Raw genomic sequence first — 16106 nt, forward strand, 5'->3', positions numbered from 1 at the left:
CTTGTTTGATGGTGACACGAGATCTCTTGCACGTAGCTTCAAGGGAAGTTGAGACGATGAAGTTAAAAATAAAACTAGATCAAGTAATAAAAACAAGAACTAGATCAAGCCTTAAATCTCAAATCACTAAAACATATATTAGAGGATGGAGTTGGCTAGCCTTAGATTCATATGTAGCATCTTTGAAATAAACCATGAAGCATCACCAGAAAAGCAGTGAACTAGAAGGGGGAAAAGCTCACTAGAGTTCCAACAATCAACTTCGGTGAATTTCAATTTTGTGATCTAAAACCATGCCCAGGAGGCTAGAAGGAAGAACTAGCTAGTTTTAGTGGAGTATTGTTGAAGACCACTTCTTTCATGTTGGAAGGGATCAGAAGAACCCTTTAAAGGAGAAATCTTTGATAGGTGTGACAAATGACACTTAGTATGTGGTCACATATTCTCAACTTGCTACATATAAATTTGTTAGTCAAACCAAGTGATTTAACGCTTAACATTGTTTGAGGGTTATATTAAGGCAATATTGTATTATTTTTGAAAGACCACAAAAAGTAAAAAATATATCTAGAGAAATCTGCCATTTAACTCATATACTAATAAGGCCATTAGGGTTTATATTTGAGAAAATTGGGGGAAAATTGACCTAATCACTAATTAACCGGACGAAAGGATCAAAATTCAAGGATAAGGAAGAAATGTGCAGAATCATAACATAAATGGCAGATTGTGAAAACGAAACATTTGCACATTGTGATGCTTTTCCTCCCTTAATTTACTGTTGAGGTCCTTCTTCGTAATCTTCCCGTGATGTCTCTCAACCAATTGGCAGAAGATGCTGGATTGTCAATTTGTCACCATTTCCTGAGTCGCTGATATCTCACCGGAAATGGCGGTAAGAACTACTCACTTCAACAACGCACTATGGCTCCTAAAGCCTTCATTTCTTTCCGGTCGTTCCAGAGCATCTACTGCTCGCTTCAATGCTCGCTTCCGTCTTGGTCCGAACTCAGCTCCCGGAGCTTTGTTCTGCAGTTGCTCTGCCAAAAACGATGCCCTCCCAAAAGATGAATCTTCGGAACCCTTTGTCATCACAACCCCTCTTTACTACGTCAACGCGCCTCCCCACATGGGCAGCGCTTACACCACTATTGCTGCCGATGCCATTGCTCGCTTTCAGGTAGATTCCATTCTCTCTTGAACCACAGTTCTTTTGGAATCTTGCTGTGGATTTCTTTCTCTGCTGCTGCTTTGCGGGAAGGAAGTTATGTTCCTTTATGGTTCCTAACCCGAAATTTAGCTTACTCATTCATTTTGGAATGGAAACGGTAGTAATCTTTAAGTTTTTGTTTTTGGCAGTATTTGGTGAATTGGTTTATGTGGCAATAAACTTTTGCTAATTGTTTTTAACTTCAGAGCTTTTATTTAATGAATTTGCTTTGGTGGGTTTTCCTATGGCTTCTCGAGGGAGAATTTATTATTTTTTATTAGTTGAGGAAAAACTTTAAAGAAAAAGATTGAGATATTATCAGATATCAATGCATTTACATAACTGTATATTAGAGTTTACATGCTCTGAACTCTTTTCATAACATGCATATTAAATAATGAATATTTAGTTCAAGTATAAAGCTTAAAATTTCGTTGTCTCTACTAACTCTGGATCTCAAGAGTCCTCCATCAGTTTTCCACCTGCTTGGAGTCTAGCCTCTCAGCAGAAGCTATATATGTCTAGCTATCTGCTTTTTCTCTGCAATTTGTTGTTTACTTATAACAAAATTTTTTAATCCATCTTGTGGCAGCGACTACTAGGAAAGAAAGTTATACTAATCACTGGCACAGATGAACATGGAGAAAAAATTGCAGCTGCTGCCATGGCTCAGGGTTCCACCCCTCGTGAACATTGTGATATCATATCACAATCTTACAAGACACTGTGGAAAGATGTAATTTAATTTTTGATGGTTTACTCATGGTTTATTCTATTTATATTGATAATCAATCATTTCTATACATGTATTACTTTTTTGTGATGTTCTGCTGTTGTTACATGCCTATGGCAGTTAGATATTGCTTATGACAAATTCATTAGAACAACTGATAGCAAACATGAAGCAGTGGTGAAGGAATTTTACTCAAGGGTGCTTGCCAATGGTGACATTTACCAAGATGACTACGAGGGACTTTATTGTGTCAACTGTGAGGAATATAAGGTCTTAATTCAAATTTGAGGTTACAGGAATTAGTAGTTGCAAGCATTTTTATTATACCTTTATGATTTTTAAGGAAAAAAATAAAAATATATGTAAATATTGTTCTATTGTGAAAAAGAAAATATATGTAAATATTGTTCTATTGTGTCATCTATTACTAATCTTTCATATGAAGATTCGATATTTACTCACTGCTATCAAGATTTTGATGGTTATTGCATTTGGCTTGTTGTTCATAATATTAGTGACTCTTTCACTTAAAAAATCCATTGACATTAGTTGTCAAAATGATGCAGGATGAGAGTGAATTGCTTGATAATAATTGTTGTCCTGTGCACCTTAAGCCTTGTGTTTCAAGGAGAGAGGCTAATTATTTCTTTGCACTGTCAAAATATCAAAGATCATTGGAGGAAACATTGAACGAAAATCCAAATTTTGTGCAACCTTCATTCCGTTTTAATGAGGTAAGACATATTCCACACTAAGCATCTGTTTTCAGGTGACTGTTGTTAGCCAATATATGAATAAACCCACTATAGAACACATGTAAGTAGCTTATGGAATTCTGAGGTGCCTGACGATGACGTCTAGCCAAGGCATCTACTTCAGAAAGAGTGATAACAGGGATGTTGTGGTATACTATGATGCAGACGGCAAGTTCCATTATAGATAAAAGATTCACCACTGGGTACTACTCTTATGTGTTGGGTAACCTAGTGACCTAGAGAAGTAGAACAAAATCAGCGGTGGCTAAAACTAATGTTGAAAAAAGAATACAGGGCATTATCACTTGGCATGTGTGAAGGGCGATGATTAAAATGCCTCCTAGGGGAACCAAGGTCTTGAGTAATTTTAAATTTGCTATGCTCTGGTGAGTCTAGCAAGTATAAACTTCACAACTGGAACTGCGTTCAGTATCAGTACTTTCAGAGATGATTGATGTCAAATATCTAAAATTCTGAGAGTAACATAAATCAAGGAGAGCCCTTTCTGCCAAATAAATAAATAAATATATAAACCAAGGGGAATGGTATTGGCATTTTTTATCGTTGCATCTACATTTCAAATTCTGAGTCCTCCAGACCCTGAGTAATCTGGATTGAGCCACATCCAGCAATGAGGACAGCAAGCTCTCACAACAAGCTTTTAATGTAGTTGTACACCGAGTGCATGAACTTGAGACTCTTTGTTATGTTAGCACAACTCCTTACTAGCTGGGCTACACACTTGTGGCTTGGGATTGATTTCCCCCTAGAAAATATTCCTCCCTCTTAACTAAAGGAGTTTATCGTGAAAGGTTTTTGATGTCTATCCGCAAAATTTTATTATAGAGAACTATAAGGATCTAACAACCTGTATATTCCTTTTGAAAGTTGTAATTCTATACTGTAACTATATTATGTAAACTCAGCTGAGCTGTAGGACTTTCGCCTCAAATATTAATTGCTTATCCCCCCAGCACCCAAAAAAAAAAAAAAAAAAAACGTTAAACTTTCTCTTTTGTTACGTTTTTTCTCGCTTGCATAGTTCTCTACGTTGTGATGCATATCATGAATAGTAAAGTGTATTATTTTATTAGGAATTGTGAAAGATATGAAATTGTATAAGAATAAATAACAAGTGAAAATTAGATTGAATAAAATGTGACATATTGTATCTCTTTATAATAAAATTTTGAACGTAGTAGACCTAATCTTAAAGGTTCAAAAAAGTTCTTGACATAATCATAGATAAGCATATTAGCCATACAATGTGTAATTAATTCTTGAAATCATTTAAATGATAACATTTTAATGTATTAAATTGAATGGGCTGCAGGTGGCTATTTTTATGATATCAGTTTAATGTTTTATAACTTATACATCAATGGTGCAACTACACCTTTCTCCTATCCCATCCTCGAAATTTCTAGAATAGTTATTCTGTATGTCTGGTTTAGCTATTAGAGCAGCTTTGAGCTTTCCAATAAACCGTGTATTATTTTATAAAACCTTATATGGGAGGGATTTTAGTTATAATATCTTGTGCTTTGACATTTAGTTTCTTCTTTAACTATTTTCAAGGTCCAAAGTTGGATCAAAGATGGTCTGAGGGACTTCTCCATTTCCCGAGCATCAGTTGATTGGGGCATCCCTGTTCCAAATGACGAGACACAGACTATATATGTTTGGTTTGATGCTTTGCTTGGGTAAATTTATTTTACTTTGCAAATACCACTTCCCTACGTTTCCTTGGCTTGATTTGATAAGTTGTCTGTAGCATTGTTGATTTGTTTTTTTCGTTTGTTTTGTTTTTCTTTTTTAAAGGGTAAACATGCTGCTTATTTTGCACAGGTTATTGACAGCTATTTGCATAGATATAACACAAAAGTCCAGACATCTGCTATACTGTTTAATATTTTTAGTGGATTGAATTGCTTATTAAGCAAATTCATCTATATTTTCGTGTGCGCGTATGCAGTTATATATCAGCACTATCTGATGACATGGGGCAGTCTGATTTACTAAATTCTGTTTCTTCTGCATGGCCAGCTCAAGTACATTTGATTGGGAAGGTATGTTATTGCAATTGCATTTCCATTTTTTTTTTGTTTGGTGAGATTTGCAATAGATTTTTATTTCATTTAATATTGAGTTGTAAAATTGGTGGTGTCATTCGTTGTGTTTGCTATTTGGTTTGTAATCCTATTCCACCTCAGCTTGTGATCCTACATCTTTCAACTATTTCGAACAATTTCATTATTTGACGATTTGACAATCTGTGTGGTTGCTCTTTTCAAGTCTGTTTCTTTTACACCTGAATTGCATTCCTTGGCTTTCTATCTTCACCTCCCTATGTGTGTGGCCAAAATTTCATTTGTACATCAATTGGTTTCCTATAAGTTGCTAATTGTCTTCAGTCTTGGTATTTTCTTTCAATCTAAAAGTACGTAGCATGTTAAATGAAAGTTAATATTGCAATCATAAGAGCACTAGATGGATGGTTTATTTATTTTGAGCATGTGTTTGACAGGGCAAGGGTCATGCATGGTTACAGAATAATGCATACCAAGTATGAGTGCATCTTCTCTTTTCTGGGATTCTTTTTGGGTATAAGGGAACACAATATGAATATGCAACACTCACCCTCAAGTTGGGAAGTAAATATCTTATCTAGCTTCCCAGTAACCTTGAAACTTCACTCTAGGTGGTGCCTTTGTTAGGAGTTTAGCAGCTTGCTCTTGGGAAGGGATATTAATGAAATCTAGGGCTCGAACATCTAGTTTCTCTTTAATGAAGTGTCTGTCTATCTCCTCACTCTTCGTTTTGTTTAGGTGAATTGGATTTTTAGCAAATACTGGTGTAAATTATTATTGATCACTTTCATTGGCTAGTAACGACTAGCCTCATTTCATTCATCAAGCTCTTAAGCCACAATGCCATACGTATTCCGTGTGCAAGAGCTTGAAACTCTACTTCGTCGTTGTTCTGAGCAACAATTTGTTTTCTGCTCCTCTTTGTTTTGAGATTGCCTCATAGAAAAGTACAATATCTTGAGGCCAAACTTTGATTTTTCAAATCTTATGCATCAAAGGAAGCTGTACACAGATGAAACCTTTATAATAAGTTTGGGTAGCTCTAAACAATTTACTAAAATCTATAAAAGATAATGAGAAGTAAATGTAAACTTATCTTAATCCCATATAATGAGGGATGAATGAAAAACAACAAAAAATAAAATAACTGAAAAGCAGAGAAATTGTGGGTTAGACTAAAGCATATTCAAACTTTATTAAGTACGCCAAAAGAACAAGTCAAGAACCCTAGAGCTATTTAGAGTCCTATTCTTCATTCTGCTTAACCTAAAATACAGAAATCCTAAAGGACAAAGATCGCACAATCCTTATTCAAATAAAAGATAAATCCTGATCTAAACTAAATTGAATCTAAACGATAATCTAGATAAAACTAATTATAAAAATAATCCTAATTATGTATCTCATCAATTTGTTCCCTTTTCTTGTTTTTCATACTCCTTTTCAAAGTCATTCTGGGTAGGTCATTCAGGTCTGCTTTACTGCAGTCTAGGTCTGTCTTGGGTAGATTCAGCACTGGTTTTGGGAGATTCATGGCTGGTTTGATACATCTCAGTGGTCTCAACGATTGGATGTGCTGTTTGTAGAAAGGATTAACATAGACATACGAGAGGGGAAAATAGCCACTTCTCAAGCTGAAAGTAGTTCACGAAAGAACTATGACCAAAAAACGAAAGATGGGAATGTAAACTATATTCAACCTGTAAGACAAGTAGCTACAAGCCCTCATGTCCCTTATCAAATAAAGGGAAGGAAACAAAGACAGCCACAATTTGGGTTCAGGCCTAACAAGCACGGGTAGGATAGAGAGAGGAGAAATATCTAATCAAGGGATAGTCGCCTGTGGCCCAATTTTGGATTAACAAATGTTAAATTATACCATAAATTTCTAGCAGCCCAATTATTAGGTCCATGACCTTATAAGCTTCTTGGTCCACCTTACCCAGCATGGTATAATCCAAATGCTGTTTGTGAATACCACATGAGTACACCTGGACACTCAATAGAAGACTGTATGACGTTTAAAAGGAATGTGCTAGACCTGGTTAATTCTAATCATATCCAGCTTAAAGAAGAGGGAAGCGCTACCATTACCACTAATCCACTTCCAAATCATGAAAAATGAGTCAATGTTATTGAAGAAGAGGATGCGTGTTTCAAAAGCTTTACAAGGATCAAGATGCCTATGAATAAGCTTTATGCTCACTTAAAGGAGTATGGCTATATGCAAGAAATGCTCCTCACAAATAATATCAATGATCAAATGCCTAGATATTGTGAATATCATTAGGAGATAATAGGCCATGATATAGAAAGTTGTGAACAGTTTGAAGAAGTTGTTAGAAAAATTATGGTATTAGGGATTGTGTTTGTAAAGAAGGGAGACACCAAAGTGTGCATGGTAGAGAAAAGGGGCATTGAGCTTGTCATTAAAAATTCAAGTCCAAAAGAGAAAGTCCAGGTAGTCTCTTTTGTGATCAACAAAGCCTCTGTAGATTTTGCACTTCACGTAAGACAAGCAACATTGACCATAAGCATGCCTCATCCCTTTCTCTATGAAAGTGATCGAGCAGTCCTATAGAGATATCAAAGCATTGTGGAGAACCACAAAAACGCAACATTGATTGTCGGAACAAGCAATGAAATAGTAAACCCAGGAGGAATTACTCGAAGTGGAAAGCCATACTTACCATCTTACATTAAGAAAATAGTAAGAGAGAAAAATGAAAATGTTGACAGGCTAAAGGAAGATAATCCTAAAGAAATGGAAAAATTAGAAGATGAGTTTCTATTAATTATGAAGCAAAGTGATTACAACATTGTGGATCAATTGAAGAAAACTCCAGCGCGTATCTCAATACTTTCTTTGATTTTAAATTCCGAAACACATCACCAAGCATTACAAGAAGTGTTGAATCAAGCTTTCATGTAGCTTAATATAACCCCTAAGAAGGTGGCAAGTGTAATGAATGTTGTAAAAGCCTCCTCTACCATTTCCTTTTTGAAAGAGGAAGTTACAAAAACTGCTATTCCTAAACTAAAGCTTTGCATATCACTTTGAAATGTGAAGGGTTTATAATTGCAAGAGTATTGATTGATAGAGGATTAGCATTAAATGTCTTGCCGCTCTCTACATTTAAATCATTGGCACTAGAAGCTTCAAGTGTACACAAAAGCAATATTATGGTAAGAGCATTTGATAGATCAAGAAGAGAAGTATTAGGATCCATTTGTCTCTCTCTGGAGATAGGACCAAGCATGTTTAAAGTGGATTTCCAACTCATGAACATAAACCCAAGCTACACAATGCTGCTAGGAAGGCCATGGATTCATTTTGCTAAGGTTGTTCCTTCTATCCTACACCAAAAGGTTAAGTTCATCAGTAATGGGGGAATTATAAAAGTTAAAGGAGAGGAGGAAATCATGGTGAGCAAACCAAGCTCACTCCCTTATATTGAGGCTACACAGAAGGATCATGGAGTTCATTTCAAAGCTTGGAAGTTGAGGGTATTTGTGACAGTACTCATAACATCAATTCTGTTGTTGCTAAAATCATGACAAAGAGTAGGTTTATGCTAGGGAAAGGTTTAGGCTCTCATTTATAAGGAATTATGTGTCCAATTAAGGTTTTGGATAATTGTAATCGCCAAGGGTTAAGGTATGAGCCTACCTTGGAAGACCAGATGAAAGATAAAGCAAGTTTGGTGAAAGGCAAAAAGACCAGTAAATTAGAGATCCCACACATCAAAGAATCCTTCCCAGGCCCATCCGAGGTTATATGTGAGCCAACTGTCTCAGTGATTTCTTCCAATGAAGATGTAGCAGGTGGAACAAGTGCCTCAATTGCAATCGATGATTCCAGCAAAGTTTTGGCAAATTGGGAGTTTGAAGAAGCCAATAATGTCATTAACTTAGAGTAATTTTTCAATTATGTAGTTCCTATTTTGTTATCTACTTTTTGAGCCCAGGTTTAGGTCATAGATCCTGGGTATTCTCTAATGCAAACTTTTAATGCACGTAATTTATGAAAATGAATTTCAGTTGCATTCATGTCTATCTCTTTATTCCACCCTATCTACTTCAATTCATTTTTCCCCTTTCTTTTCTTTTCCTTATTTTTATTTCATTCCATATTCATTCCTATCATCCAGGGATTTTGTTTCTTTTAATTCCATCTCTCGCCCAGAGGTTAATAAACCCTATGAAGATGATTCACTCGTTGCCACTGATATGCATGATTGTGAGTCTGATGATGAAGATGTAATCTAAATTTTTTCTAAGATGCTTGAATTGAGTGATAAGGGAATATGCCCATATGAAGAAGTGATTGAGATGATTAATATGGGAACTGAGGAGGATCAAAAAATGCTCAAAATAGTAGATAATCCTGAAAGGGAACAAATGACTGAGCTGTTTAAAGAATACATAGAGATGTTTGCATGGTCTTATAAAGATATGCTTAGGCTAGACCCAAGCATTGCTTCTCATAAAATACCATTGCTTCCTAAAGTTGAGCCTAAGAAACGGAAGTTAAGAAGAATGAATACAGGGGTGTCCTTGCAAATAAAAGAAGAAGTAATGAAGCAGTTAGAAGCAAGACTCTTGGAGGTAGTAACTTACCCACAATGGGTGGCAAATATTGTTCCCGTTCCTAAAAAAGATGGTTGGATTTGAATGTGTGTTGATTATCGTAATTTAAATCATGCGAGCCCGAAAGATGATTTTCCACTACCCCACATTGATGTATTGGTTGATAATACTACTCAAGGCTATCGCTATTCCTTTATGGATGGTTATTTGGGGTACAATCAAATCCCTATGCATGAAGGAGATAAAGAGAAAACAACCTTTACAACCCAATAGGGAACTTATTGTTATCGGGTGATGCCTTTTGGTTTGAAAAATGCTGGGGCAACTTATCAACGAGCTATGGTAGTACTATTCCATGACATGATGCATAAAGAAATTGAAGTATATGTAGATGATATGGTAGCTAAATTAGCAGAGAATGAGAGTCATGTTGAAGTCCTTAGAAAGCTATTTGTGATATCGCGCGAATATTGACTAAGATTGAATGCAAATAAATGCATCTTTGGAGCTAAATAAATGCATAAAGAAATTAAAGTATATGTAGATGATATGGTAGCTAAATTAGCAGAGAATGAGAGTCATATTGAAGTCCTTAGAAAGCTATTTGTGATATTGTGCGAATATTGACTAAGATTGAATGCAAAAAAATGCATCTTTGGAGCTCTTTCTGGGAAGTTACTAGGGTTTATTGTGAGTCATAAAGGGATAGAAGTAGATCCAGATAAAGTGGGGGCAATTCAAGAAATTCCATCTCCCCAAACAGAGAAAGAAGTTAGAAGTTTCTTAGGATGATTGAATTACATTGCTAGATTCATTGCTAATCTAACAGCTACTTGCGAACTGATGTTTAAGCTGTTAAAAAAAATTGCAAGGAGACATGGGATGATGATTGATTCCATTTTGTTTTGATTTCCAACTTGTACCTTGTACAATGACAAGTCCCCCATTTGAAACGATTGAAAAAAATGAGTATATATGCTTGTGGTTAGTCTACCTAAATAGCTCAAGCTTTTGGTTAATGGATAGCTACAAGTACAATCACTCAAATCTGTATAGAGTATCCTATTTGGGGCTATCACCACAAGACACGTCAACTCCAATGATCAACTAGTAGATTTTCTTATAAAAGCATTTAGAGGACTCTACATTTCTTGCATTTGCAAAATGCATGACAGATATCGTTTGCTCCAGCTTGAAGGGAAGGGCTGATTGTACCAACTGATTGTAAATAAGTGAGGAGATTACGTTGAATTGAGTTTTTGATTGCTATGGATATTGTACTATTATTATTTAGTAGCCATTATAACATTGTCTTGTGAGTTGTGAGTTGTAACCTCAGTATAAATATGTAATTTGTGTAGGTTTGAACTCACTAACTGCACCTTCCATTCTGTTCTTGATTTTTGTGCCCTCTTTCCTCTTTAATTGTGATGAACAATCTAGCACCTGGTATACTCTTGATCTTGCAAAGTTCCTAAATGTCATTATGGACATTGGCTAAAGGCAGACTAGGTGCATGTTTGAGAGCAGTACAAACCTTTGGTATTTAGACATTTGGTACACTTCACATTGAAAAGGAAAAGTACTTTTATTGAATAATTGATGGTACAATATTTTTAAATGCTGACAAGTAAGTTGATCTACTCTGAAATGTGGAAGCATGAGTTCTCTTTGAGGTATGGATGGGCTATATTAGCTTGGTGAGCACCCTTCTTGTTGATGTTATCGCATTCAAAGAGATAGATTTTACTCTCATTAGCATTGCTGATTATCTTTCCTCCACTCAAGCCCTAAAAGACAGAGCTATTAGGAAGAATCTTTATCACACCACAATCCTATGAGAGATTGCTGATGGAGAGCGAGGTACAATGTAAATTGTGCATATATGCTTGTCTAGAATAATGCAGGAATCTATGCTCATTTAACTATACATTCGAGTGTCGATGCAGCGGCACTAGCTCATTTGTTACTGCACTTGAGCCATATAGTACATTATTTAAGGACAATGACCTATCATTAGCACAAAATGTCTATTGTCCATATCCATGTGGGATTCAATAGAGTTTTTTTTTTATTGTTGAGGGCTTAATCCAATCCTCCTCCTTTATCCAAACTTGGGACTGGCTATAAAACATAAATTTTATATGAGATACCGTTGTTCTTAATCAAGAGGGAATAATCCCATGGTTAATGAGATACATGAAAAAAATTGAATTATAATGGAAACTAGATGTTAGGCTGTAGGATAAATTCTGATCATTAGGCTAAATCAAGAGGCAATAACCCGATAATGTATTGAGATACTCCAACAGTTATATCACATTTGTTCTTAACTTTGATCTCTTTTCTGTTCATGTCTCTTGTTTTTCAGAGTCTAAATGGAAACAGCAATGTTGTTTTAGCTTCAACTTGCAATTGTTCTTCCTTGGTATATGATTTTTAATTTCCAATAGAAATACACGTTGCAGCCTTCTGTTTGTGGTAGTCTTGCAACCTGTGTCATTCCACACTTTTATGTAGCAAAATATATTAAAAAGTCGTGAAAAGTAGCAAAATTTTTGGCCTGCATAATTTATTTTTCTAATTATTCTTCTTATTTACTTTGTTTAGGATATTCTGCGTTTCCATGCAGTTTATTGGCCAGCTATGCTAATGTCTGCAGGAATGAGACTTCCCAAGATGATATTCGGTCATGGATTTTTGACAAAGGTATCAAGAGCTGAACTTTACAGTTTCATACATTTCTTTCTGAACCTTACAGTTTCATACATTTCTTCTAGGAATAACTTTAACATTTCTGTATTGAATTCTTTGCCAGTCCACCCCCACCTCTTGCAGTTCTTTGCTTTTTTCCTTGAAGTTTCATGGATGAATGGGTTGGGTCCATCACTAGCATTTTTGTGCCCCTTAATGACCACCGCACAGTACCCATATTCTGACTTAATCTGGGATGTGTGAATGAGCATGAGATTACAAATCTCTTTCTTATGACCGAGTTTATTTCATGCACAATGCTTTTACTTTTGACAATGTTAGGATGGGATGAAAATGGGTAAGTCATTGGGGAATACACTTGAGCCAAATGATTTGGTTAACAAATTTGGCACCGATGCGATTAGATACTTCTTCCTTAGGGAGGTGGAATTTGGCAATGATGGGGACTACTCAGAGGAACGCTTCATCAATATTGTTAATGCACATCTTGCCAATACAATTGGTACGTAATAGACTTGCTGAAGAATGACCTTGACCATGGCTTTTATCAGGATTTTTCACCTAACTTTGTGCATGACTTATAATATTTTGGCAGGAAATCTTCTTAATCGTACCCTAGGACTTCTAAAAAAGAACTGTGATTCTACTTTAATTGTTGATTCCACTACTGCTGCAGAAGGAAACGCATGCAAGGACAAAGTAGAGAGCCTGGTAAAGTCCCTAGGAAATTGTAGTATTCTTAAAATATTATATAACTTGTCATTTTAGAAGTCAAGTGATTATGCCACTGTTTACTGTGGCTCGGACAAAAAGATGAAGAGCCCTTTTTCCGTGCTTTTTATTGCTTTATTTCAGGGGATGAGATAGGAGTATAGGGTTTCTAGTTTTAATGGCCAAAGTATGACTTAAATGATTCATGTGGGTTCAAGTGCAAATGTCTCATTCCTATGTTTTGAAACTAAAGTTGTAGGTATATGAAGTTGCACCATTTGTGCCAATGATCATGAAAGAATATATTAATGCCAAGAGTCGCATTCTATTTATGCTAAGGCTAGTTTTGGAATTGCTTGTGCCTTTTAAAAGCTGTTCTAAAAGTTAGGGGATACATGTGATGACAGATACGTATATTCATTTTAAGAAAGACTTGGGAAAATTCAATCAACATTGTCAAGATATCAATTTCCTCATTTCTTGATAGTTAGTACTTCTGTTGCCCAATTGATTTGAAAGTGGAAGTTATATCATTTTCTTTCTTTCTTTTTTTGAGTAGAAATGAGGAAAAAAGGATGCAAATGAACATTTTCGGATCTGAGATAAAATTCTGAGAACCAGATTTAGTATTTTCAGTCTTTGTTTGCAACAATGGGAGTTCTCTCACATTTTCCTACTTTCAAACAGAAGCTGACAGTCATGCGTTCTCATATACCCTGACTTCTGGTTCTCAGATGCTGGATAACCACGACATATTTTAAAGCCAAATTTCACTTCATGGTGGTGGGAAGGGTTTTTCCTTTGAGCTGATCATTAACTAATTTGTCCATTTATAGGTTGCGAAAGCTAGGACTCAATATGAGAAATTCTCACTGTCATCAGCTTGTGAGGCTGTGCTTGAGATTGGGAATGTTGGTAATTCCTACATGGATGAGCATGCACCATGGTCTCTTTTTAAGCAAGGAGGTGTTGCTTCGGAAGCAGCTGCTAAGGTAATTTTCTGAAACATATACTCTTTCGGTCCCAAATTATAAAACAATTTTGAAGGTATTTTATTGCCCCAAAATATAAGGTAACTTGACAAAAATAAGGTGTTCTTAATTATGTTTTTTCAAAATTACCTTTCAAGTGGAAAGATAATTCAAATGATTGTAGAGTCATGATTAAGTGTATAGATTTAAATAATATTAAATGAAGAGCCTTTTTGAAAATTTATATTTTTGTTTTAAAAAAGTTTGTAAAATGTTATTATTGAGCTTTATTAGAATCTATAATCTTATTTCAAATTGTCTTATAATTTGAGAGGAGGGTAGTATTTGATCAACATTTAGCCCCCCTATTCCCTTCTTTCGGGAAAGGGTTATTCAACATCTCTAACGGTGTGTAAGCGCCCCAACACCCCCCCCTCCCAAAAAAAAAAAAAAAAAAAAAACATGCGCTGACTAGTTTTGCTGCTGTTAAGATGCCTTTGTCTGAGCTGGATTCTTAATGGTGTCGAGTAGGACCTTGTTATTATATTGGAAGCCGTGAGGATCATTGCTATTGCGTTATCCCCCATTACACCAAGCTTGAGTTGGAGAATATATGCTCAGCTTGGCTATTCCAGGCACCAATTTGATGCAGCAACCTGGGTCTGTCTCTCCCTCCTCACCACTCTTGTTTTTGAGGTATTATGTGTTGTACGGTTGATTGAAGTTTGGTTTTGCTTTCAGATGGATACTCAGTGGGGTGGGCTTAAGGGTGGCCGGGTCATGCCTCAACCTACGCCAGTGTTTGCTAGGATTGAAACCCAAACTGACATGGAAGATAAGGGGACACCAGCTGCGAAGGTGGTGAAGAAAACTAAACGGAGGATGATACAGCATCAAGGTGTCGCAGAAGCTTGAGATTAGATTGTCTTCCTGTTTACCTTTTGTTCTATTCACAACCATTATTTCTGGCTAATTTTTCTTTGTAAAGTAGCATATTTTTCCTGTATTTAATATTTTTTTGTCAGCCAACTACCTCTATTTATATATGTAGTATTTTTTGGTCAAGAGGCTCAGCCCAAGTAGGAACAATAAAGGAAGAAGGAAACCAGAACAATCAACAGTAGTATGGCTGATAGTAGAGCAAGTAATTCTTGCATGCTAAAATTTATAGAAAGGTTCAAATAATTAAGTTCAGCTTTAATGGTGATTATTTATTTTTAATTTTTAGATAAATTTAAATTTACTTTAAAATTAATTATTTTTGTCAAAATATATGTATAATATAATTTTTAGGGTACTTGGAAAAAACAAAGAAGACTCAAATGTTTTTTTTTTTCAAAAAAAAATTGAGTCTTAAAATTTAAAAATTAATATTAACATATACGTTAAATATTGTTTTGAAATATTTTATAGATTAAAAATAATAAAAATGTAACAATGTAAATATTTTAAATCTTTTTTTCAAAAATACTTATAATAATATATTTAAATATATGGTATCTTAATATAAATTCACTTAAAACTTAAATGGTTAATTAATATTTCATATATTTTGTATGTTGAGCAAACAAATCAATCTAACTTTCTCCATAACATATCCTGCCATACATGTAAGTCCACTGCCATGTCCATGCTATATCTAGCTTAAGTACTGCGCATCAATTTCCTTCATGAGGCACATATGTTGAGCAATTCTCGTTTGTTGCTTTGCTATCCATGTTTCAAATTAGATTTGATTGACTCCTCTGCACTCGCTTTTAAAAAAACCCTTCAGTATTTGATGTAACACACACACATACACAGATCTGAATAGAGAGGGAGAGAGTAGTGAGAAACCAGAAATGGGGAGGGAGAAATGAAGAACAAAACAATGAGGGAGCAAGGGAGACAGAAAAAATACAAAGAGAGGGGGGGGGTGACCTTTTGAATGTGCAATCACAATATCTCATTCATCAAGTATGTCCATTACAAGTGCAATCAAAATTATTTAACAAAACTTTAATGCCTAAATAAGGAAGCCTTAATTACATCTACATATAAAGCTAAGTTTTAGATTTCCTTTTACAAAAAGAACACAAAAGGAAACCTTAACACCTTGTCCATATAAAGTTTAGCTTTAGATTTTCCTTCTTACAAAATATTAAAATAACATAAAGATAATTTATTTTTTTTCTAGAATAATATCTCCCATGTTTTCTATCAATTCCCCCTTGCTACAAAGAACTCTTCTCCGGAGAGATAGAAAGTTGATAAGATTCCAGCAGGGTAGGATCAAGTTGTCTAAACTTAGCTACTGAGATCCAAGTGGCATCTTCATTTGAACAACCCTTC

At 35.3% G+C, this 16106-nt stretch overlaps 1 protein-coding gene across 1 annotated transcript; it reads left to right on the forward strand.

Moving 5' to 3' along the window:
• The first annotated feature begins 692 nt into the window (after positions 1-692).
• Positions 693-14969, forward strand: LOC129322283 (methionine--tRNA ligase, chloroplastic/mitochondrial). Its single transcript, XM_054968515.1, has 12 exons — positions 693-1180; positions 1803-1946; positions 2064-2213; positions 2510-2677; positions 4277-4401; positions 4674-4767; positions 11989-12087; positions 12415-12595; positions 12689-12804; positions 13641-13796; positions 14307-14435; positions 14517-14969. Exons 1-12 carry the CDS (start codon positions 890-892, stop codon positions 14688-14690), a joined length of 1827 nt encoding a protein of 608 aa, XP_054824490.1. The 5' UTR covers positions 693-889; the 3' UTR covers positions 14691-14969.
• Positions 14970-16106: the final 1137 nt, after the last annotated feature.

Source organism: Prosopis cineraria, unplaced genomic scaffold (assembly GCF_029017545.1).
Source record: "Prosopis cineraria cultivar Desert tree isolate PC_DT_omini unplaced genomic scaffold, ASM2901754v1 PC10, whole genome shotgun sequence".
In the NCBI taxonomy this organism is placed as follows: domain Eukaryota; kingdom Viridiplantae; phylum Streptophyta; class Magnoliopsida; order Fabales; family Fabaceae; genus Prosopis; species Prosopis cineraria.

Bases quoted from the DNA above. Each gene is read 5' to 3' on its own strand.
- LOC129322283 (XM_054968515.1), top strand. From the start codon at position 890: ATGGCGGTAAGAACTACTCACTTCAACAACGCACTATGGCTCCTAAAG. The intron at 1,181-1,802 runs GTAGATTCCATT...ATCTTGTGGCAG, and splicing joins ATGCCATTGCTCGCTTTCAG to CGACTACTAGGAAAGAAAGT. The intron at 13,797-14,306 runs GTAATTTTCTGA...GGTGTCGAGTAG, and splicing joins CTTCGGAAGCAGCTGCTAAG to GACCTTGTTATTATATTGGA.